This window comes from Alosa alosa, chromosome 11, assembly GCF_017589495.1.
Source record: "Alosa alosa isolate M-15738 ecotype Scorff River chromosome 11, AALO_Geno_1.1, whole genome shotgun sequence".
Taxonomy (NCBI): Eukaryota; Metazoa; Chordata; class Actinopteri; order Clupeiformes; family Clupeidae; genus Alosa; species Alosa alosa.
In genome coordinates, this window is record NC_063199.1 from 27,768,519 (window position 1) to 27,788,574 (window position 20,056).

The 20,056-nt window shown below is 40.9% G+C and overlaps 3 protein-coding genes across 5 annotated transcripts; 2 read left to right on the forward strand and 1 right to left on the reverse strand.

The window, feature by feature from the left end:
• Positions 1-422: 422 nt before the first annotated feature.
• tph2 (tryptophan hydroxylase 2 (tryptophan 5-monooxygenase)) lies at positions 423-9,624 on the forward strand. The gene is made up of 11 exons (XM_048257496.1): positions 423-756; positions 1,389-1,532; positions 1,879-2,062; positions 2,861-3,000; positions 3,228-3,295; positions 3,519-3,715; positions 4,138-4,273; positions 6,925-7,051; positions 7,401-7,496; positions 7,681-7,814; positions 8,036-9,624. Exons 1-11 carry the CDS (start codon positions 574-576, stop codon positions 8,208-8,210), a joined length of 1,584 nt encoding a protein of 527 aa, XP_048113453.1. The 5' UTR covers positions 423-573; the 3' UTR covers positions 8,211-9,624.
• On the reverse strand, positions 9,416-12,124 carry si:ch211-218c6.8 (apoptosis facilitator Bcl-2-like protein 14). The gene is made up of 5 exons (XM_048257497.1): positions 11,223-12,124; positions 10,870-10,965; positions 10,664-10,722; positions 9,924-10,184; positions 9,416-9,528 (listed from the first exon to the last, which is right to left on the reverse strand). The coding sequence occupies exons 1-5, from the start codon at positions 11,455-11,457 to the stop codon at positions 9,484-9,486; spliced, it is 696 nt and encodes a 231-aa protein (XP_048113454.1). The 5' UTR covers positions 11,458-12,124; the 3' UTR covers positions 9,416-9,483.
• A 2,287-nt stretch (positions 12,125-14,411) lies between these two features.
• LOC125302774 (zinc finger protein 835-like) lies at positions 14,412-19,809 on the forward strand. 3 transcript variants are annotated; one of them, XM_048256083.1, is made up of 8 exons: positions 14,412-14,646; positions 15,506-15,699; positions 15,786-15,890; positions 16,002-16,097; positions 16,528-16,638; positions 16,976-17,096; positions 17,878-18,174; positions 18,285-19,809. In XM_048256083.1, the coding sequence occupies exons 1-8, from the start codon at positions 14,619-14,621 to the stop codon at positions 19,667-19,669; spliced, it is 2,337 nt and encodes a 778-aa protein (XP_048112040.1). In that variant the 5' UTR covers positions 14,412-14,618; the 3' UTR covers positions 19,670-19,809. The 3 variants fall into 3 exon arrangements, with proteins under 3 accessions (XP_048112040.1, XP_048112041.1, XP_048112042.1); XM_048256084.1 differs by lacking the exons at positions 16,976-17,096; positions 18,285-19,809 and having other exon boundaries at positions 17,878-17,959; XM_048256085.1 differs by lacking the exons at positions 17,878-18,174; positions 18,285-19,809 and having other exon boundaries at positions 16,926-17,081.
• Positions 19,810-20,056: the final 247 nt, after the last annotated feature.

Consider the following 20,056-nt stretch of genomic DNA (forward strand, 5'->3'; position numbering starts at 1 on the left):
TGAAATACCAGACTACTGTCCATGTAGCTTTACTTTCATTACCATGTTATGAAGTCTGAACTATGACATGGTAATTAGTGCATATGGACAGCTAGCTCTGGACATACCTTAAGACAGCATAAGTACTGTAGGGCAGGTCATTGTTACTGTGTCACCAAGTAGCTTTGTGATTAAGGTGAAGAGGGTCATCCATCTTCAGCAGGGCTGATTAGGGGGCTGAGCGTGTCCATGCTTCCAAAATAAGGTGGGCTGGGATGAGTACGTCCACCCCACCCACCCTAAGAGGATGTGCTTCCTCAGAAAACAGAGAGAGATAGAGTGAGAAAGTGTGTGTGAGAGATAGAGAGAGAGAAGGGTGGGGGTGCGGAGAGAGAGAAAGAGATTATGGGGGCTGCTGAAAGATTGGGAGAGAAAGAGAGAGAGAGAGCGGATATGCAGCTTATCACATCCATCCATCATGCTATATAAACAGGGCTCTGTACTCACCAAGGGTGTCTTAGCTTTTCCGCCTTCAACTCCAGTGTGAGGTGCGTGTGAATCTTCTGTGTGTGTGTGTCCCTAAGTTTCGCCCCGATGGCGTCCCCCAAAGGCCAGCTGACCAGGAAGGGGCTCCAGCCTGTGCCGAGGATGCAGCCAGCCATGATGATGTTCTCCAGCAAGTACTGGGCCCGTAGGGGCCTCTCTCTGGACTCGGCCATGTTTGACCAGCAGCTGCACACTGGGGGCAACCTAGTGAGAGAAGGGTTCAAAATGATGGTGAGTAAAACAACAACAACAACAACAACAACAAGAACCTTTAGAGGAATTAACACAACATGAATAAACAGAGAAATGCTGGCTATGCAGTCATAGATAAAGCAAAGGCAAAGAGATGTTGCACATTATGTTGTTGTGAAGAACTCAGTATATCTGTAGGTAAATGCAGATGTCAGATAGTTGTTGCTTTATGTATATATTGTGTTGTGTCTGTTTTTCGGACATTTGGGCTTTTTTAATTGCTAATTTCTAATGTTGCAATTTGGCATAGGATGCAAAGGTAATTATGTTGTGAAATATCTTAGTATCTATAGCAGAGGTGAACACAGGTGGAGTATTGTTTATTTGATCTTTTTTTTTTTTTTTTTACTTTGCTCTGTGAAGATCAGACTTCCACATATAAAATTAGTAAACAGATAATTTTTTGTTAACAAATAGCTCACTATGCTAAATCCTGGTGTAATATAATTGTGTAGCTCTTGTGAGTAGGTGCATAATCCCTGATTTGTATTCATAAGAGTTCACCCCTGTGAATAATACATTGTAATTGCTCAACCCACATGCATAAGATCAGATGACTTCAATGCCACTCCTTAAGTGCTTGAATTGTGTCATCCTTTGCCTCCTGATAGGCTCGTAGGAACTCCTTTGGCAGAATAGATGAAAAACCTGATAAAGAAGGCAATAGTGCACCCCATGACCCAGGGAAGACTGCTCTCATATTCTCTGTGAAAAATGAAGTGGGCTGCTTGGTGAGGGCTTTGCGTCTTTTCCAGGTAAGTGGATATGGTGTCGCATTTAGATGGTTGTTGTCGAGTAGGAATTTATAGGCTATCACTATGTCTCCAAATCCCAGAGTTAATGAAGTCTCTACCATTCTATTTTTGTCCGATATCTATGTCTAAGACAATAATTAGTCCAAGCCCTAGCTTTATATGTTACATAAGCTTAAGTAGTATTAGGTTCTTAATACCTCATAATCATGAACTTTCTTGTTAGGATCTTGAAGGTGTTAGGATTACAGACATATCCGGACTTTCTATTGTATTACTGGACAGTAGTATTACTCTCTCTTAATTAACACCTACTGTACTTCGGTGTGTTTGTGTTTCCTTGCTGAAGGAGAAACATGTCAACCTGGTCCATATCGAGTCCCGCAGATGCAAGCGCGTGCCCACAGAGGTGGAGATCTATGCTGAGTTCAACTGCACCAAGAAGGAATTTAACGAGCTGGTGCAGTACCTCAAAGACCACGTCAATATCGTGTCCTATAACACACCTCAGCATGTGTGGTCTGTGGACGGAGGTGCGTGCTTTACACTGCCTCATCTATTCACTGAGGAAATCTGGTGCTTTAAGTAAAATGTCTTTACCCTGTAACCTGTTGTTCAAATTCTGGTGTCTGCGAGGATCGCAAATCGTGTTGTTGTACATGGATTGAGACGATGTGTTCGGTTTGGTGAAAGGTAGCTCGGGAGGGTTTAGGTCTACCGTTGCCAGCAGTCACTAAGCGCAATTAATTCAGCACCACCAGTGTGTGGACAGCCGCCGAAAATTCAAAAACGCAAAAGACAAATATGACAAGTGACTTAGTATGACTTAATATGACTTAGAATCCATGTGTTTTAGCCGAGTTTTTTTTGCTTTAAAAAAAAAAAGTTTAAAAGCTGCCAATAACGCCTAGAAACGGAAACATTTATTTACCCACTGATGTATCCATCTTCACTTCAATCAAGATAAATGGCCTATACAAATAGATCAGCTATAAATATAGATAGATAGATAGATAGATAGATAGATAGATAGATAGATAGATACTTTATTCAAGGTCTCAGTAGCATACAGACATCACGCAACATGCACAGCAGAAATGGTAAATATAAGTATAAACATATAAACATATAACAAAACTCCACTGTACAACAACAAACAAATAACATATAACATATATAAAATATATATACATATAAACATTTATGTACTTCACAATTTTACTTAACTAAACCAACAGCACCGAACATGTGTGATATTCTGAATGCTGAGGTCAAGGGTCTTAACAATTTTATTTTGCTCGATTTTTAGTAAACTTTCAATTCTATCCTAGACTATGAGGATTGTGTGTGTGTTCTGGGGAGCTTACCAGATGGGGAAGGAGTTCCCTGGTTTCCTCAGAAGATTTCTGAGTTGGACCAGTGCTCCCACCGAGTACTGATGTACGGCTCCGAGCTCGACGCTGACCATCCCGTGGGTGTGGTTTTTATGCAAACACTTTCATATCATTAGCCTAAAACTTTAATTAAAAATAATTATGTGGCTTGTGAGTGATTTCATCACATCAAACCAGTCATACGATTTGTCATAGCTTGGTGCAGTGTAAAAAAAAAGAACTTTAAACTGTATTATGTTCTCAACATTGATTCTATGATTTCTAATTTTCAAAGCCTACTCTTTTGTTTCCTTGTGTTCTCCAGGGCTTCAAAGACAATGTGTATCGTCAGAGGAGGAAATACTTTGTGGAGGTTGCAATGAATTACAAATTGTTAGTGAAGCATCTACATCCCATTCATTTAAAATTGCATTATTAGTCATACTTCATAATTTCTTCAATTGAGCTTTTTTGCATTATACACAATGCAATAACTGACTCAGTTATTACACTGTGAATGCTGTAAAAAAGTTCATTTGTAAAACTGGTTGATTCTGCATCCAGCCACTGTATCCGCCTATGCAATGACGACCGATTGTATGTATTTCTTTGTTAGTGGGCAACCAATACCTCGCATAGAGTACACAGAAGAGGAGGTCAAGACTTGGGGGGTGGTATTCCGTGAGCTCACCAAGCTCTACCCCAGCCACGCCTGCCGAGAGTACTTGAAAAACCTCCCATTGCTCACAAAGCATTGTGGGTACCGCGAAGACAACATCCCCCAGCTGGAGGATGTGTCCCTGTTTCTCAGAGGTACTAAACACAGCTGTAAACATCTTTATTTGAATGAGAATATGTGTGACTACCAGTGGTGTGAAACACTGGCCTAAAAAGCAGTAATGCACTTCAGACATGCTGAATCAAATATTAAGTGTCAGTAAACAAAAATAAACTTTTGTACAAACAAGGAGATAGTTATTCCATCACAATTAGGTTTGTCCAATTGAACCCTGAAATGTAATGCAGTTGAATATTCATTAATGTTCTTGTTAGTGGCCATGATTCCATTCATTCAACTCTATTTCTAATTCTGACTCTTATTATCATTCTCCTCTCAGCCAGTTCACAATTCTGCAATTTGATTTATTTTTTTAAATTAAGTATATTCAAGGTTTTTCAAAAAAATAATATGTTTCCTTGTTCCTTTGACTGAATGCGACCTATGACCTTTCCAGATAGGTCAGGGTTTACCGTGCGTCCAGTGGCTGGGTATCTGTCTCCGCGTGACTTTCTGGCTGGCCTAGCCTACCGTGTGTTCAACTGCACCCAGTATGTACGTCACAGCACCGACCCGCTATACACACCAGAGCCGTGAGTACTGAGTACACACCCAAACTCACCTGCTGGAACGTGTCACTCACATACACACATATACATATAGACGCACGCACACACACACACACACACAAGCACACACACAGTGTCACCTACTGGAAGGTCAAACACACGCACACACACACACACACACACACACACACACACACACACACACACACACACACACACATACATACATACATACATATACACACACACACAATGTCACCTACTGGAAGGTCACACACACACATACAAAACACACATGTATGCACACAGACATACATAAACACACGCACAGACATACACACACAATCTCACCTAGGGAGGTCACACACTCACACCCATACTCAGACACACACATCACAGACAAATAATTAAAAAAAATAATAATACAATAAAATAGTCTGGCACATACATACATACATACATACACTATCTCACTTCATGGAAGGTGTCACACACACACACACACACACACACACACACACACACACACACACACACATACATACACACACACACACACAAATATACTCAGACATACAAACCACGCTTCCCATTTTCTTGGTAAACACAAACATCTGAAGGAAAGAATATGGCATCTTTTAAGAAGAAAAGACTAATACAACACGTGTGGTACAAATGAGTTGAACTCAGATACTTTAGAAGGAGCCCTGTGATATTAGTTAAGATGCCTAACATCAGTGAATGTTATTTGAAATATTTAGTATTTTGCATAGACTGTAGCTCCGCCCCATACACTGGGCTCTATCTTGGCGTTCTGAAACGCATGGTCACTGGCGAATAGTTTAAATACATTTAGATTTAGGGGTTTGTCCAGTCCACATTCGGGGTGGTTTTGTTATCAAACGTCGGGCACTTGGCACAAAAAGGCGGTTCTTATGTTTCTAAATCAGTCATGGGTGTGTTTTGGGCGTAATATCCTTTAAACCAATGAAAATTACATCTGTCATCATTCCCTTTAACAGCAAGCAGCGCAACTTCAAACAGGCAGCGCGTTGTGATAGTCGGTGGCCTTGCACGCAAGACCATATTATTTGAAGTCATTGGCAAAGTGAAACTAACTTCACTGTGGTCTCATAGTCAACGACAAAACAGTTATACACAGTTAATTACTTTCACTATTGACTGACGATGTGTTACCATCGAAAACATATACTGAAAAAAGCAACACTTACCCCAATAATGTTCGAATGACTGAATAAATCTAAGAACATTTATCCTGCAGTTGCTGCTTAGGCCTACATCTCATGACAGTGCGTCTTCAGCTGTGCTTCATATGCGCCTTTCGCTATACACCAGGGGCCGGTTTCCCAGTAACATTCACTCTTAGTGAGCTACGAAGTTGTTTACCTTTATAGTCGTGGTTCCTGAACTGTCCCTTAAGAGTCTTCTTACAAAAAGCTCTTACGTCTGACGAACAAGGCACTGTCCATCCTGAAGGTGCTGAATTGGTTGACATCGATTGCTCAGAAATCTATTTTTTACTTCACGTGGAGGCATGACAGCATTATGAAAGACAGAAAGAAATTGACATTGCTCAAATGTCGCCTCCAGTAGGCCTAACATTCACGCTGCTTCAACATGGATGAACTTATTAATAGCATACGATGATAAAAAGTAGAAATTAAATGATCTACCCTTAATTAACAAAGTTTTCACAAGGTCTGTAAGGGGAAGCGAACGGCAATCTATCGGCATGACCAGCTGCTATAACCCCCTAACACCTTTACCCATTACGCCAGCCTTCATCACTCCATATGAAGAACTTATTTGAATAATAGTATTTCATTGTTTTGTTTTGTTTTCATCACAGCTGATTGACCAGCAACCTCATTTAATTCAGTATTTTGTGCCATTGGTTAACATTAAACATAAAAGCAATCCCCCATTAAACATTGTAGAAGTTAGTGGGGGGCAAGAAATAAGAGAATAAAGCTTTTTAATGCGTGCATTTCCAGAAACTATTTTCTTAATTAGCCTACTTACATAAAATCATTGGCGAACCAAAACAGTGATATTGTACCATACAAGTTGTATGCGCAACAGAGATTTCTAAAGATTGCTGTAGGCTACAGTGGCGGCGACTAGCGTCGAGAGCCGAAACATTGCTACGGTGCAGCTAAGAGTGCTCCAGACCACTCTTACCAATGAACGATGTACGAAAGAAAATCGTACCAAAGTACATTTCGGGAAATGCGTGAAAATGTTATGATAGAGATAAGGTAGAGGTTATGAACTATGTAGGGTTAAGAAGGCTTCGGGAAACCAGCCCCAGGTTTTTCTTAGTCAGTGGCATAATGCTTTTTAGATGGTGTAAGATTATTATATCTATATCTAAATATCTATAAGATATTTTTAGATCATGCGCCAGACCACACCTTATGTCGTTAATTGCCACACCCCTGGGCGCATTGTTTAATAAAGCGCATGGCGAAGTGAATCGTATGGCAAAAAATTTGAGTGTAAGATAGGAATAAGCTTTGCGTCGTGATAAGAATACACTTTGCGCTGCGTTTTAGATCACCAAGATAGAGCCATAATACAATTATGTAGTTCTATTTTATTGTGTTGTGCCTGCCAGTCTTTTCCCATGTTCCCAACGTTCCCATCTCCCACAGGGACACTTGCCATGAGTTACTGGGTCACGTTCCCCTGCTGGCCGACCCAAAGTTTGCCCAGTTCTCCCAGGAGATCGGACTGGCTTCCCTGGGAGCAACGGACGAAGATGTGCAGAAACTCGCCACGGTGAGTGCCACGTCTCTCAGACATTCATCATCTCCCTCCAGCTCTGTATCATTTCTGGTCTCCCTACCCCGGCATCCAGGTGAGGATGAGGGAGATGGAGACAGAGAGGTCCATGTTGTGGTAGTACATGTGTGCTGAGCTGATGCGTCTGATTATCTTTGAGTGGCAGCTATTTAGCATAATGTGAAGAAATGAGAAAGGCACTAAAAAGGTCACAGCTATTGGCAGTGGCATTTACAATCTCATTGTTTGATGTGTGGAGCTGAGCCTCCTGTGTGCTTGTCCACTCTCCGTGGCATGACATTTTCATAATTTCATGTCCGTTTTTCCCCTTCTATGCATCTCCCAGTGTTATTTCTTCACCATTGAGTTTGGCCTGTGTAAACAAGAAGGGCAACTGAGAGCATATGGAGCAGGGCTGCTCTCTTCCATTGGAGAGCTGAGGGTAATCTTCCTACGTATGAATATGAATATTAACAATATATATGAGCATTATATATGCACACATAAATGCACACGCACACACTTTTATCACACATTTGTAGCAACACAGCAGATTGAATCTGAATCTTAATGTGTTCCCTGGTTCAAGGAGTTACTGAGTAATGCTGTTTCTGTTTGCTGTCAAGCATGCACTCTCTGACAAGGCCACAGTGAAGACATTTGAGCCCAGGACCACTTGCAATCAGGAGTGCCTCATCACCACCTTCCAGGACGTTTATTTTGTCTCGGAGAGTTTTGAGGAGGCCAAAGAAAAAATGAGGTAATATATATGTCAGATAACAAGTCTTTGCTCTGTTGGTATGTATACTGTACCGCTCATATACATATCCATTACATGAAGAATTTGTGAACTTAAGGGCACCCTATAATTCTTCACTGTGATTCTGAAGACTAGACCGTGAGAGATGTGCAGATAGTTAAGGAGCAGCTGCTGAAGAATTCATCACCCTTCATAACCCATACTTAACCTTCTTTTCTCAGGGATTTCGCCAAAACAATCAAGAGGCCGTTCTCAGTGTACTACAACCCCTACACTCAGAGTATTGACCTCCTAAAGGACACCAGAAGCATTGAAAATGTGGTGCAGGACTTGCGTAGCGACCTCACTACTGTGTGCGATGCTCTGGGCAAGATGAACAGATACCTGGGCATATAGTCTTGTTTGCATCACTCCCATGGAAACGGCCAGCACTTTGTCAGTTTTCAGTTGGCTCTAGTTGTAAATTGTGTGATTGCAAAATGCCTTCAAATGTATTTCACTGCCAATTTTCTGTTGTGCTGCTATAAATCTCTTCCTACTTTCATAGTTTATTGCAGTATAGACAAGGAATAGTGCGGCTTCAGATTCAGAAAGTCAAGTGTCATAAGACCTAAGGTTTTATTCGGCAACACAGACCCAGCCATTTCAGTGTGAGGCCAGTGGCAATGAGTCATTGCAGAGTCCTCTTATATAATGCTGGTTTTCTTCTTATGAAAACATTGTAATCATCAACACTTTATTTAAGGACGCTTACTATAGCATACAATTTCCTGAACGTGTATGAGCTCTTAATTTTCAAGAAAGCTCTTCACATTTATAATCATGTTTTGCCGTCACATGACAGCAGAGTCAAAAACAAACATAAAAAAGAAACAAAAACATCAATAACAAACAAAAACAGTATTAAAAGAGAAATTCTGATAAGTAAATACAGTATAATCAACAATCAATTAATGGAATTCATACAGTGGAGTCATTGACTGGCTTGTCCTGGCATGTTGTGTCCTCAGTATGTTTCTCAAAGTCACTGTGATCAAGACCTATACACTCATGTCATATATACAGTGAATAAAGTGTTAACATCTGAAAGTGTTAGCATCTGAATAACTGCTCTAACACTGTCCACTGCTGTAGCATTATATATTTTAAATCTACAATGGGATGTTTTTAAAGACTGTATTTCCTTTTAATTCCCTTTCACCAAAAAACGTCGGTCCATTGCAGCAGAATTATTATTATATTCACATTTTCCAAAAAGGTCATTATAAAAATATATGTTGTCAAGTATCAAAGAATATACTAAGATCAGTTTAAAAAAAAACAGTGTTTTCATCTTAATAGTATATCACTGGATCATATCTGCACTCTACATTCTGAAAGTTGGTAGAATTAAATGGTACATGTGAATGATACGTATTTAAGCTAAAGTGTGATGATCATATGTGTTAACACATTCAAAAAGCTGCTGTCTGATCTAACATTCAGTCTTGGGTGTATTGTGAATATAGTACTGGATCTGAAATATTTTGTCATTCTCTGGTGTTAGTGAACTAACTGATCAAATGAATTTACGAATTGCATTCAAAATGTCAACTTATGGCACAACTGTGGTCCCTTGTCAAGGCTTTCCTGACATTAGAGAGAAAGGAAGTATAGAAATCTGTGTGCCTCACTGGACCTCATCTTCATCGTCCTGCCCATCAAAGGCTTTCTCCTGGGGGAAACACAAACACAAACAGATCAGGTTCATGTCTATCTGTGTGTGTGTGTGTGTGTGTGTGTGTGTGTGTGTGTGTGTGTGTGTGTGTATGAATTAAGGCATAAATATGCCAACTTGCCAAATTAGAATTAGATTAGGAAATCTGTTTTCAAATTATGGCGTCAATTATGGACTCATTAAGGGTACTACATAGTTCATACTGCATAGGGATGGATGAAAATAGTACATATTAAGAGAATGTAAGATGTAGTTTATATGGTTGTATTAAGACAAGTAAATAAATAATAAAATTAATGTGAGTGCATGTAAAGGATTTTAAAGAATACATTTATATTGCCTCCTAGAGTCAGTCGAACCAAGCCTTTAGGTCTGGTCTGTCTACTACTTACCCAGCCTCCATACTTCTGCACCCATCCAGAGAAGTTCTGCTGCAGGAAATGGGCTCCGAAGCCCATAATTCGGTTCATGGGCTGCACATCCAGAGTCGAGAGCCTGCTAGTCACCTCAAAGGTCATGGCTATCTGGGCCTGCTGGGTGCCATGTGTACTACCAGCCCAGGAGGGGACAACGCAGTCCAAGAAAGTCTTGGTTACCTTCTCAAATAAGCTGTAAGAGAAGGAGCCTTGGAGCTGTTTGACCAGCTCTGGGTTCTTTTTAAGTTGGGGAGAAAGGGGGCAGAGAGAGTGGAAAATCAGCCTCGCAGGAGGATAGGTTTACTCTGGTACAGTAACATTTATCATAATATAACACAATTGTATTATAGAATGGTTTGATGAAATCATTAAAAGAATGGACTTAATATAAACACTATCATATCAAAGAAGACAAGACACCAAAGACGTCTTTAGTCAAACAAAAGAGTATCTTTACCTAGATGTTGCACTTTTTGTGGGGAATTAAGGTGAATATAAGGAGGCCATATTTGTTTAGCCTACACAAGATCTACAGTATGCTTTCTGGTACATTCTATAAAAAGCTATACTAACATCACACAATGCTGACATAAATGCATCAGGCATAGTAGCCTACAATACAAAAGACACATCAACACGCTTAAATTGGCTGAGGTGGACATCAGGCTACTCGAGGTTAGTGTGAGTTGAGTATTGTGCGACGCTAAGTTTTTTACCTTTCCATCCAGTTCATCCCCAGCTTCCCTCAGGAGTTCAACAAGTCTCTGGATAAGATCTGCATTAGACGAAATACCCAGTGACAGTCATGTACAATAAGAATATGTGAAAGAGGAAATGAAAGTCACCATCTTCCCTTTAATGCAGGTCACTGCCCATTTCATTCATTAAATTATCTCTAGGTGGGCATCAGAATTAGACCTACCATCGCTATCAGTCACTACTACATCAGGGACGTGGTCTACATTGTCGGCGATCTGGGTAAGCTTGTCAGCAACTCTGCCCAACTCATCCGGTGGGGCTAAAAGGTCAGAAAAGTGCAGATTATTTTTTCTTGTCCTGTCATGTTTCCCTCTATTTTTAGGCTATCAAGTTCCTCTTTGTGAAGACCTCTGGACCCAACTTTTATAACCCACGATTTAGTGCAATGAATGCACCATGAAAGACTAAAGACTAAGGAAAAGTTAAGACAACAGATTTAGAGGACTTATTATTGAGAAATAGTAGGCCTATAGTAGAACCTTTATAGCGTAATGCAATTGGCCGTAGGCTACTCACCTAGTCCCTGGGCAACACGTCTTAAACCACTCGATCCTACAGCTTTCTGGTTTGGCTTGAGTTGAGAAGTGTGGTGGGGTAACCTCAGTGGAGTGACCAGCGACTCGTTCAAAGCGCTTCTTCTTTTAGAACTCCTCTTTTTCCGCCTGGTGCAGTATGCCTGGAGCAATTTAAATTCAGTGCTATCGTCCACCGAGGCAGCTGTTGGACTGACTTCTCCTGAAATGGTCTCCATTGCTCTAGGCTACGGAGTTACACACTTGTTCTACAGTATGTTCGGCTGTGCAAAATAAGTAGGAAGTCATAAAGATAAAGTTATCAGGCCTACTTCCTTAATCAAATCGCCATACGCGCCTATACTGATGACAGGAAGCGGCATGTGCGGTGTGCTCGCCGCTAGGTTGCATTGCGCGAATGGTCCAAAGAATTGGCTGGCTCAGCGCAAAATTACTTTCAGTTTCACAATTTAAGGTCAGGGGTCCTGGTATCCAAATGTGTAGTGTAAGTGTTCTTAATATATCAGCAGAACCCACCTCAAGCAACAAAAATGAATTAGAAAAAATTAAAGATCATTTGTGAGAAAAAGCATAAAAAATGCGCTTTAATATAACGGGAAAGTTCATTTCCCCCCCTAATTTATTTCAAAAAGTGAATCTTTCATTTATTCTAGATTCATTAGATGTGAACTATTTCAAGCCATTTCAATTTATATTTCAAGCCACCAAAAATGAGTAGGCCTATCTCAACATATACTGAGCCTAAAACTCTTAGTCTGGTTCAGTAAACACAACCACAAGCATGGGAAAGACTGCAGACTTGATAGAACAATGATATGATCCAGGGGTTCCCAAACTTTTCCACGACAAGGCCCCCCAAATACCACTAGGTTCTGGCCAAGGACCCCCTTGATGTGTTATTAAACCTATCGACAATACTACCGCAAATGTAAAAATACATTAAGCTAATACTAATAATTATTTTAGCCACAAGCACTTCGCGATGGAGCATACAGTGTGTAAAAATTGTATTTGGGGCTTTCTGCTATATGAGAGCTATCGCTCTACTATTAGTCCAAGTCATTATCATGGGAAATATAATGTTCAGATATGCGTCACATTATTATAATGCCATTGTATAACAATCCTCATAGCAATAGGTATATTTTAAACTTTTCAAATGTATTTATTTGTTGCTTTTATTTTTCCTTCCAACTTGCTGAGGCCCCCTGGCACCCCCTCGCGGCCCCCGAAAACCACTATGATAGCCTACTCATGATACCCTCCACAGGGAGGGTAAGCCACAGAAGGTGGGCAGGGTGTTTTTTGAGTGCTATGAAAGTATATTCATGAAAAGTTGACTGGAAGGAAAGTGTGTTGGAAAAGGTGTGCAAGCATCAAGAGCCACCACGCACAGTCGACGTGTCCAGGAAATGGGCTAAGTGCCTAGTGTCAAGCCACTTCTGAATCAGAGACAAGGTGTCTACCTGGGCTAATGAGAGACATAACTGGACCGTAGTGGTCTAAACCTTATATATACCACACATGTAACAAAGTGTGTTAACTTAAAAAAAACATGGCTACACAAATGTTATTTTTAACGGCACAAATCAGCACAAACATAGCACAAACGATTGAGACCATTTTGGTGAGTTTTGGACATTGACGGGGGGCTGGTGACGTCACACGAGTAATACGTAAACCATAATAACTTAGAAAACATAGTAGCACAAATGTTTCTTTTAACGGCACAAATCAGCACAAACCTAGCACAAACGATTGAGACCATTTTGGGAAGATCTGGACATTGATGGGGGCTGGGTGACGTCACACGTGTTACAAATAACGTGGAATATCTTTAAAAACATAGTAGGCCTAGCACAAATGTTACTTTTAACGGCACAAATGAGCACAAACGTAGCACAAACGATTGAGACTATTTTGGGAAAATTTGGACAAGTGGGGGGCTGAGTGACGTCACTTAAAACCTTAAAACCTTAAAACCTTTAACAGTACAAACGATAATTTTTACGGCACAAACGTAGCACAAACGAATAGCAGTGTTTAATCATTTTTGAATAACATGGGGGGCCAGCTTCACGCAGGTAATGCAGCCTTCTACCAGGTGTTTTGAGAGAACTGTGTATCCCTTCAGGACTGATTTTAGGAAAGAAGTCTTTAGTTGGGTCTAACAATTAATGATCAAATGTCCTAACCTATGTGAGTAGGCCTAGGCCTAGACTACATAAAAGAGAGTTACAACTCCAGACCGATGCCTGGAGTGCCACGGACCTAATTCAAGCACACATTGATGAAGAGAAGTGTTTGACAACGCTAGTGAATATAGGCCTACTCAAAGCATCTTAGGGCAAATCAAGAAAGAGTAGGCTATATGTAGTGCTGTGCTGGTTTTTTTTTTTGTTTGTTTGTTTGTTTTTTTAAAGTAAAGTGTTTAAAACATTTTAAACACAATATATAATACAATATTTTCCATCAACATCGGTGCCCTGCTTATGGCGGCCTTACATTGTACGATTTTGGTCTGTTTTCAGAGTCGGCGACTACATTTCCAAAGTCGGACTGAAATCATGGGAGTTGTACTGGAATCGCGGCGCGCTCCCGTCAACTAGATCGTTAAGTGTAAGGTGCCAATCTTAGCGGTTTTTAAGTCAGTCGGAGACAGTCCTTTTCTAGTTTTGCCGTTACGACAATATCATATTATCGCAAGTGTTTCTAGTCGTGACTCATGCAAATAGTGACGTGAACTATAAAAACCAATAGACCTCTCTCCAACACCAAACAGGAAGGGGCAAAGTAGGCGACAGCGACAGCTAGCCTATATGATTATTTGTTATTCTTATAATATTTGTCATTTCTTATACATATTTAGTCGGCTCTTCCACGTGACAGAACAACTCTATATCGGTTAGGAATGTCACGCATGAAACAATGCTGCAGAAACATGAAAATACAACTTTGAGTTTAGTAGGCTGTACTGACTCTGTTTATCTATTGCACGATGGGTAATAATTTAAAGGAATCTAGTTGCAGTCTTGTGAATAGTGACCCTGCAAGATCCCTAGTCATTGCAAAATCATAGTCTGTGACTTAAAACTCTACTACTTTTTAGATGTGAGAGGGTCTGAGACTGTAGTCTTTCAAAAATCTTTCCAAAGTCTGTCGGTGTAAGGAGGGCTTTAGATGATGAAAAGACTTTACTTATGACGGCTGGAAAAGACTTTACTTATGACGGCTGTACTGACCCGGAACTGCCTACACTGGTTGGGAAACCATAGAGAGTGGAAACTGTTTGCAGACTTCAATGATAATGTCATTGTATTTTCCTGGATTTTCCGACCACAAGTTTTTCCACACACTTTAACGTTTAATTTAATTCTCAATGTCGGCGTATCGAAAGCGTGCCAAAGGTTTGTTTGTCTTACAAACATCTGTGTTTTTTAGCCACAAGTAGCCTACTAGGAGTAGCCTAACCAGATGTGTGTTGACTGACAGTTTTTTTTTTTTTTTTTTAAATGAGCAGTTCAATGGCCATCATAGACAGTAGGCCTAAAAGAAATGGCCATTCAGTGCACTGAGCGGAACAAAAACATGACGACGTTTAAAAACGTTCATGTTTTTTTGGTCGCCTCATCTCAATTCAAGTCAATGGTGAGGCGGAGGTAGAAAATGTCGAGCTTTTGATGTTCTAAGATAACATAGACTGATTGGTAATGTGGCCAGAGTTGTCCAAAAAGCCAATCTGTAGGTCCTGCCATCGCGAGGCAACAGTAATAGTAGACTACCAAACTACATTAGCTATGCTAGGCAGAGGGCATAGGCTATTCTTCTTGGATTGCTCGCTTGTATCTAAGGTTGGATTTTTAAATAATCATGTGTGAAAATACACTGTGCTATACGTTTATAGCTCGAAGAAGGTGTCCACAGTATCACTGCGACCTTTCGAGCATCTCATTGCAACCTTTTGGGAATCTTTTGAGCATCTATTTACACTTACATCAACTGGTTTATTTAGTATGATTTCAAAACCAATCCTTCCTCAAGGCATAAAAACACTGAGAAACAAAGAAATATGAGACTGGTTATTCTAAGTGCTTGGCTTAAGAAACATGAATTAGTCTATCTGAAAATATGTGGAGCTGTGAGCAACCCAAATTTTAAATCTCACAGCAACATGACTGTCTGAACATGGCCTACAGCATGACATTTCCCTCCCAACAGTAGCCTAATCTTAACTAACCCTGATGTCTCTTGTTTACTTGGTTGAAGTTCCTTTATCATCCTTGCGCCTCTGGGTCCCACCACTGAGGCTACTGTCAGCATTCCTGTGGCGGGTGGCAGAGCAGCGCCTAGTCAAGTACTACACCAGGCTGGAGGAGTTTGTTGCAATTGTTCTGGAGATAGTCCCAGACTTACTGAGTGCTACGGAGAGGGTTGAACTACTCTTTGGCCTGAGAGCGAGGGTGAGAGCGAGCACAACATCCCAGGCTTGTAGTGTTGAAGATAAGTATTGCTTTAGTTTTGTTTACACTCATGCATGTTTGTGTAGTTTATTCTAGAGTTATGCCACGATCAGCCATCAGTAACTCTGCAGATAATGCAGCCACACCTGGAAAGAGTCTCTAGCATTGCTAAATCCGTCTCCATTGATGAGGTAAGCTGATAATTCCACAGGGACATTCATGCTGCTGACTTTCATGATCTATTTTGTCATATCAGATCTATTTTTTTAAATATACGTAATCCTAATTTTGCATTTGAAAAGATTGGAGATCAAACCATTGAAGTTGCTGTGAGGAACTTTCTGGATCTCATCCAAACGCTTCTGCGGAATTCCACATACAAGAAGCATTTCTTCCAGGTGAGACTCAGAATGTAAATTGGCCACAGCCATCTGACACCTGTCACCTTCATGAAAATTTCATGAAAATAATAATGGCAATAAGAAAACGAAATGGAGGGAATCATATAAGATAAACCACGTAAGGGGCATAAAAAGGCGTCATAGAATTTTGGTCGAAAAGTAGGGAACTCACAAGTTAGCGCCCTTAGAAACACTATCATCCGCACAATAGGAGAATTCTGGCGGTTTTTCACATACTGTAGATCTCCGTTTCTTGAGGTCACTGAGTACTGATGGTACAAATAAAAAACACCAACAGAATGAATGAATGAATTTTGACTATACCTGTATATGTAGGGAAGTGATTCTGTAAAAGCAGGTAATTTGAGAGTAAATTGCCTTGGCATGTGGCACAAAATATTTTTCTCCCTTCTTTGTCTTGTTTCAGGACATTTACCCATTGCATTATGGTCCCAAATATGACACAGCACTTCAGTTACTTGTCTGGGAATTCCTTTGCAGACTGGAATTGGTAATGCCAGTGCCTAGCTTCCATCAGGTGTGTAATTTTTGAAGATTCATTTTTATTTCGAGAAATCTTTATATTACGAGAAAATCTTTATGAATCAAATATCACTTTTTGTAATTAGAAATGGACTGATGAATTCAAGGGTAGCCTACATGTTCAAGTCCAAACATGATGTGATACAAAACATATGTGTTTTGATCTGAAATGTGATCTACCATGTTTTTGGTAGATTTCTGCACATTTCCATTCACAGCCTCCCAGTGATTGACTCCCACAGTCAGTCTGAAATGCTGTGTGTACATTTCTTTGTTTCACAGGAAGTCACACAATGCAGAATGTCGCTTTAAAACTAGTTAACCCCTTACAGGCTTCCTCTTGGTTTGATGAAGACCCCTTACTCTTGGAGGATTCTTTAGAAATGGTCAATGACCCAAAAGAAGTTCAAACGTTGTTGCTGCACTTCAAACATTTTGGACACCTGGACCCAGGTCAGCTTAATGTATCAATGCATAGCATGCACATACAAGAGAGCAAATGCAATACAACAACATGAACATTCATGAAATAGGACAAATTGAAGCAATAATCTTTAAGTCTAATTATGCTTGCAATTTGCCTAAGTAGATGTGTTGTGTAGTTTAACCGAGACTTTCTCATGAGTTGACACAACACTCAAAAAATCCTCCTCATAGAAATGGATGAGGTTAGTTTGTAACGCCAATTATGGCAGCCCCTTCTGTGGCAAAAAGTCGACGTGTGAATATATTGCGCCAATCATGTAGTGTGTTGTGAATACATCATGCCAATTATGTGTTGTGATCTCGCTGCTGAAGCAATGATGGTGTTGTGACGCATTGCGCACGTGGATTTCTGCCGAAATAGATGCCCGATAAGTGCCCAAAAAGCGTTACAATATGGCTGCTGGGTGGAGGGACTTGCCTAAAAGGACTTTGGTTTAACAATGTGAATCCTAATTTAAATGCCAGGGCAAAGTGCAAAATTCATGCATGCATGCATGAACTATAGCGCGTGAGAGCTTTTAGCTAACCCCCGGATGTTTGTATAGAATATTTTGCTCATTTTATTAAATTTAGTTAGTTAGTTTTACTTAGATTTTAGACTCTCAACTTTGCCCAGTATTTAAATTAGAGCCCTGAATGTCTAAAATAGGTAGCAATTGATAATATGTTTCCCAATAAAGTATAATTGTGTGGGGCAGGGTAGAGCCAGTGTGGTTATTAAATCTCATTTTCTGGTGGTGTTTTCCAGGATCCTCATCATCACCCATCTTGGCCAACACTATTCTCTCCACATTGTCGGTCTCGTTTTCTGTGAAAACAGTCCTTAGTCGCTGTGATCAAGCAGAGAAATGTGTGTCAACTGCCCATGTAACCCAAGCTTCAAGGAATGAAGCAGTTAGACATGGAGACATTAATGAAGAAGCCCAACATGGAGACATAAATGATGGAGATGGACATGGGAATGTGGATGTGCTCGATCCTCAGAGAGACACTGATCAAGGCAAGCAGAGAAACAGGGATGAAACCCATTTCAGAGTGAAGAATGGTGAGGAAAAGGCTTCCTGATGATTAACCCAGGTCTAAAGTCATCATTCTTGAAATATGGTCAAAATTATGAATTATCAATGCAAGTCTAACATGTTTTTTAACCTGCAGGTCACTCGAGTGAGTTTGAGAACCCAGTAAGCAACAGGAGTGAGCAAGAAGATCTGCCATCATCAGGACAAGGTCCTGGGGTATCCCCACCACAAGACAGCTTGATCACGGAGGGATCCCAGTCAGTCAGCACAGCCGATGACTCTGCGAATCAGCTAGTACAGCAGGCATGCGCAGAACTTGGGAATGCTTTTTCAAAATCAAGTCTTACCAAAAATCAGACTGGTTACCCTGGAGACAGGCCCCACCTTTGTACTCACTGTGGTAAGAGATTTAAATGCACAACCCATTTGAAGGACCACATACGTATTCATACAGGGGAACGACCCTATGGCTGCTTAGACTGTGGGAGGAGGTTCTCTCGGAGCACACATCTGAGGCAACATATGAGATCGCACAGTGCTGAGAGACCGGGCAGCAACAGACGGAAGCAAAAAGTCCCGACACCCTCAGGAGAAGGACCTAGGCTTCCCCCACCACTAGACAGCATGGAGAAGGGATCCCAGTCGGTCAGCAAGGCTGGCGGCTCAGCAAGTGTGGATAAACACAAGCAAACCCATGTAGAAGAAAAGAAAGCACCCCAAAAGAGTGGAATTGTCAGCAGGATGTTGATTCCTAAACTAAACAACACAGCCACTAGTCGGCTACAGCATAAATGTACTGAATGTGGCAAAGCATTCTTTTCAAAATCAGGTCTCAGTAGACACAAGAAAAAACATACAGAAGAGAGAAAAGAAAAGAGTCGGGTTGGTGCAAAAATGTTGACACCTCAGTCAAACAGCGCAACCACGAGTGGGCCACTTCGGCATACGTGCTCCGAATGTGGCAAAACCTTCATTTGGAAATGGGCTCTTACTAAGCATCAAACCATTCACTCAGGAGAACGGCCCCACCTCTGCTCATACTGTGGGAAGGCATTTAGAGTGAAGAACGTTCTGGAGTGCCACTTGCGCGTCCACACCGGGGAACGACCCTACGGCTGCCCAGTCTGTGGGAAGAGGTTTGTCCAGAAATCAAACTTGGTTGCTCATGAGCGATTACACACGGGTGAGAGACCTTACCTGTGTTCTGTCTGTGGCAAGGGTTTTCCTGTCTCGGGGGCATTGCTAGTTCATACGCGGCGCCACACAGGAGAGCGGCCATACACGTGTGAGTTCTGTGGGAAAAGTTACACAATGTCAGGCCGTCTGGCTGTACACAGGAGAGTCCACACGAAGGAGAAACCGTATGCTTGTACAATGTGTAAAAAGCGGTTTAGGTCATGCAGCCACTTGAAGAGACATATACGAACACATACAGGGGAGAAACCGTATGAATGTTTACAATGTGGCAAAAGATTTTCTGTGCGAAGCAATATGAATGTTCATCAACGTGTACATAGGTAACATCTATGGTTTCGTGCCGATTTTAGCGTTGGTGGGGCTAAACACTTGAATGTCAGCTGAAATGTCAGAAATCTCATTCATAGATTGCACTCCTATCCAGATGTTTATATTTATAAAATAAACTTGGTTTCTAGACCTTCTGCTGATGACTTGTAGAGTATCACTTTGTCCGACTGTTACCTTTTTTCTGTAGTTCAGTTTGTGTGTGGAAGTTGTACATCCAGGTAAAGATACACTCATGTTACAGTTTTGTTGATGCATTTTGATGGTCACGGGCAGAAGTCTGCCTCTCTGCATTGTGCTGTATGTTTAGAAATTATGTGGTATGTGGTTGTAAGCTAATGGTACGGTGTTAACACACATACTGTATCCAAGAGTTATCCTTCC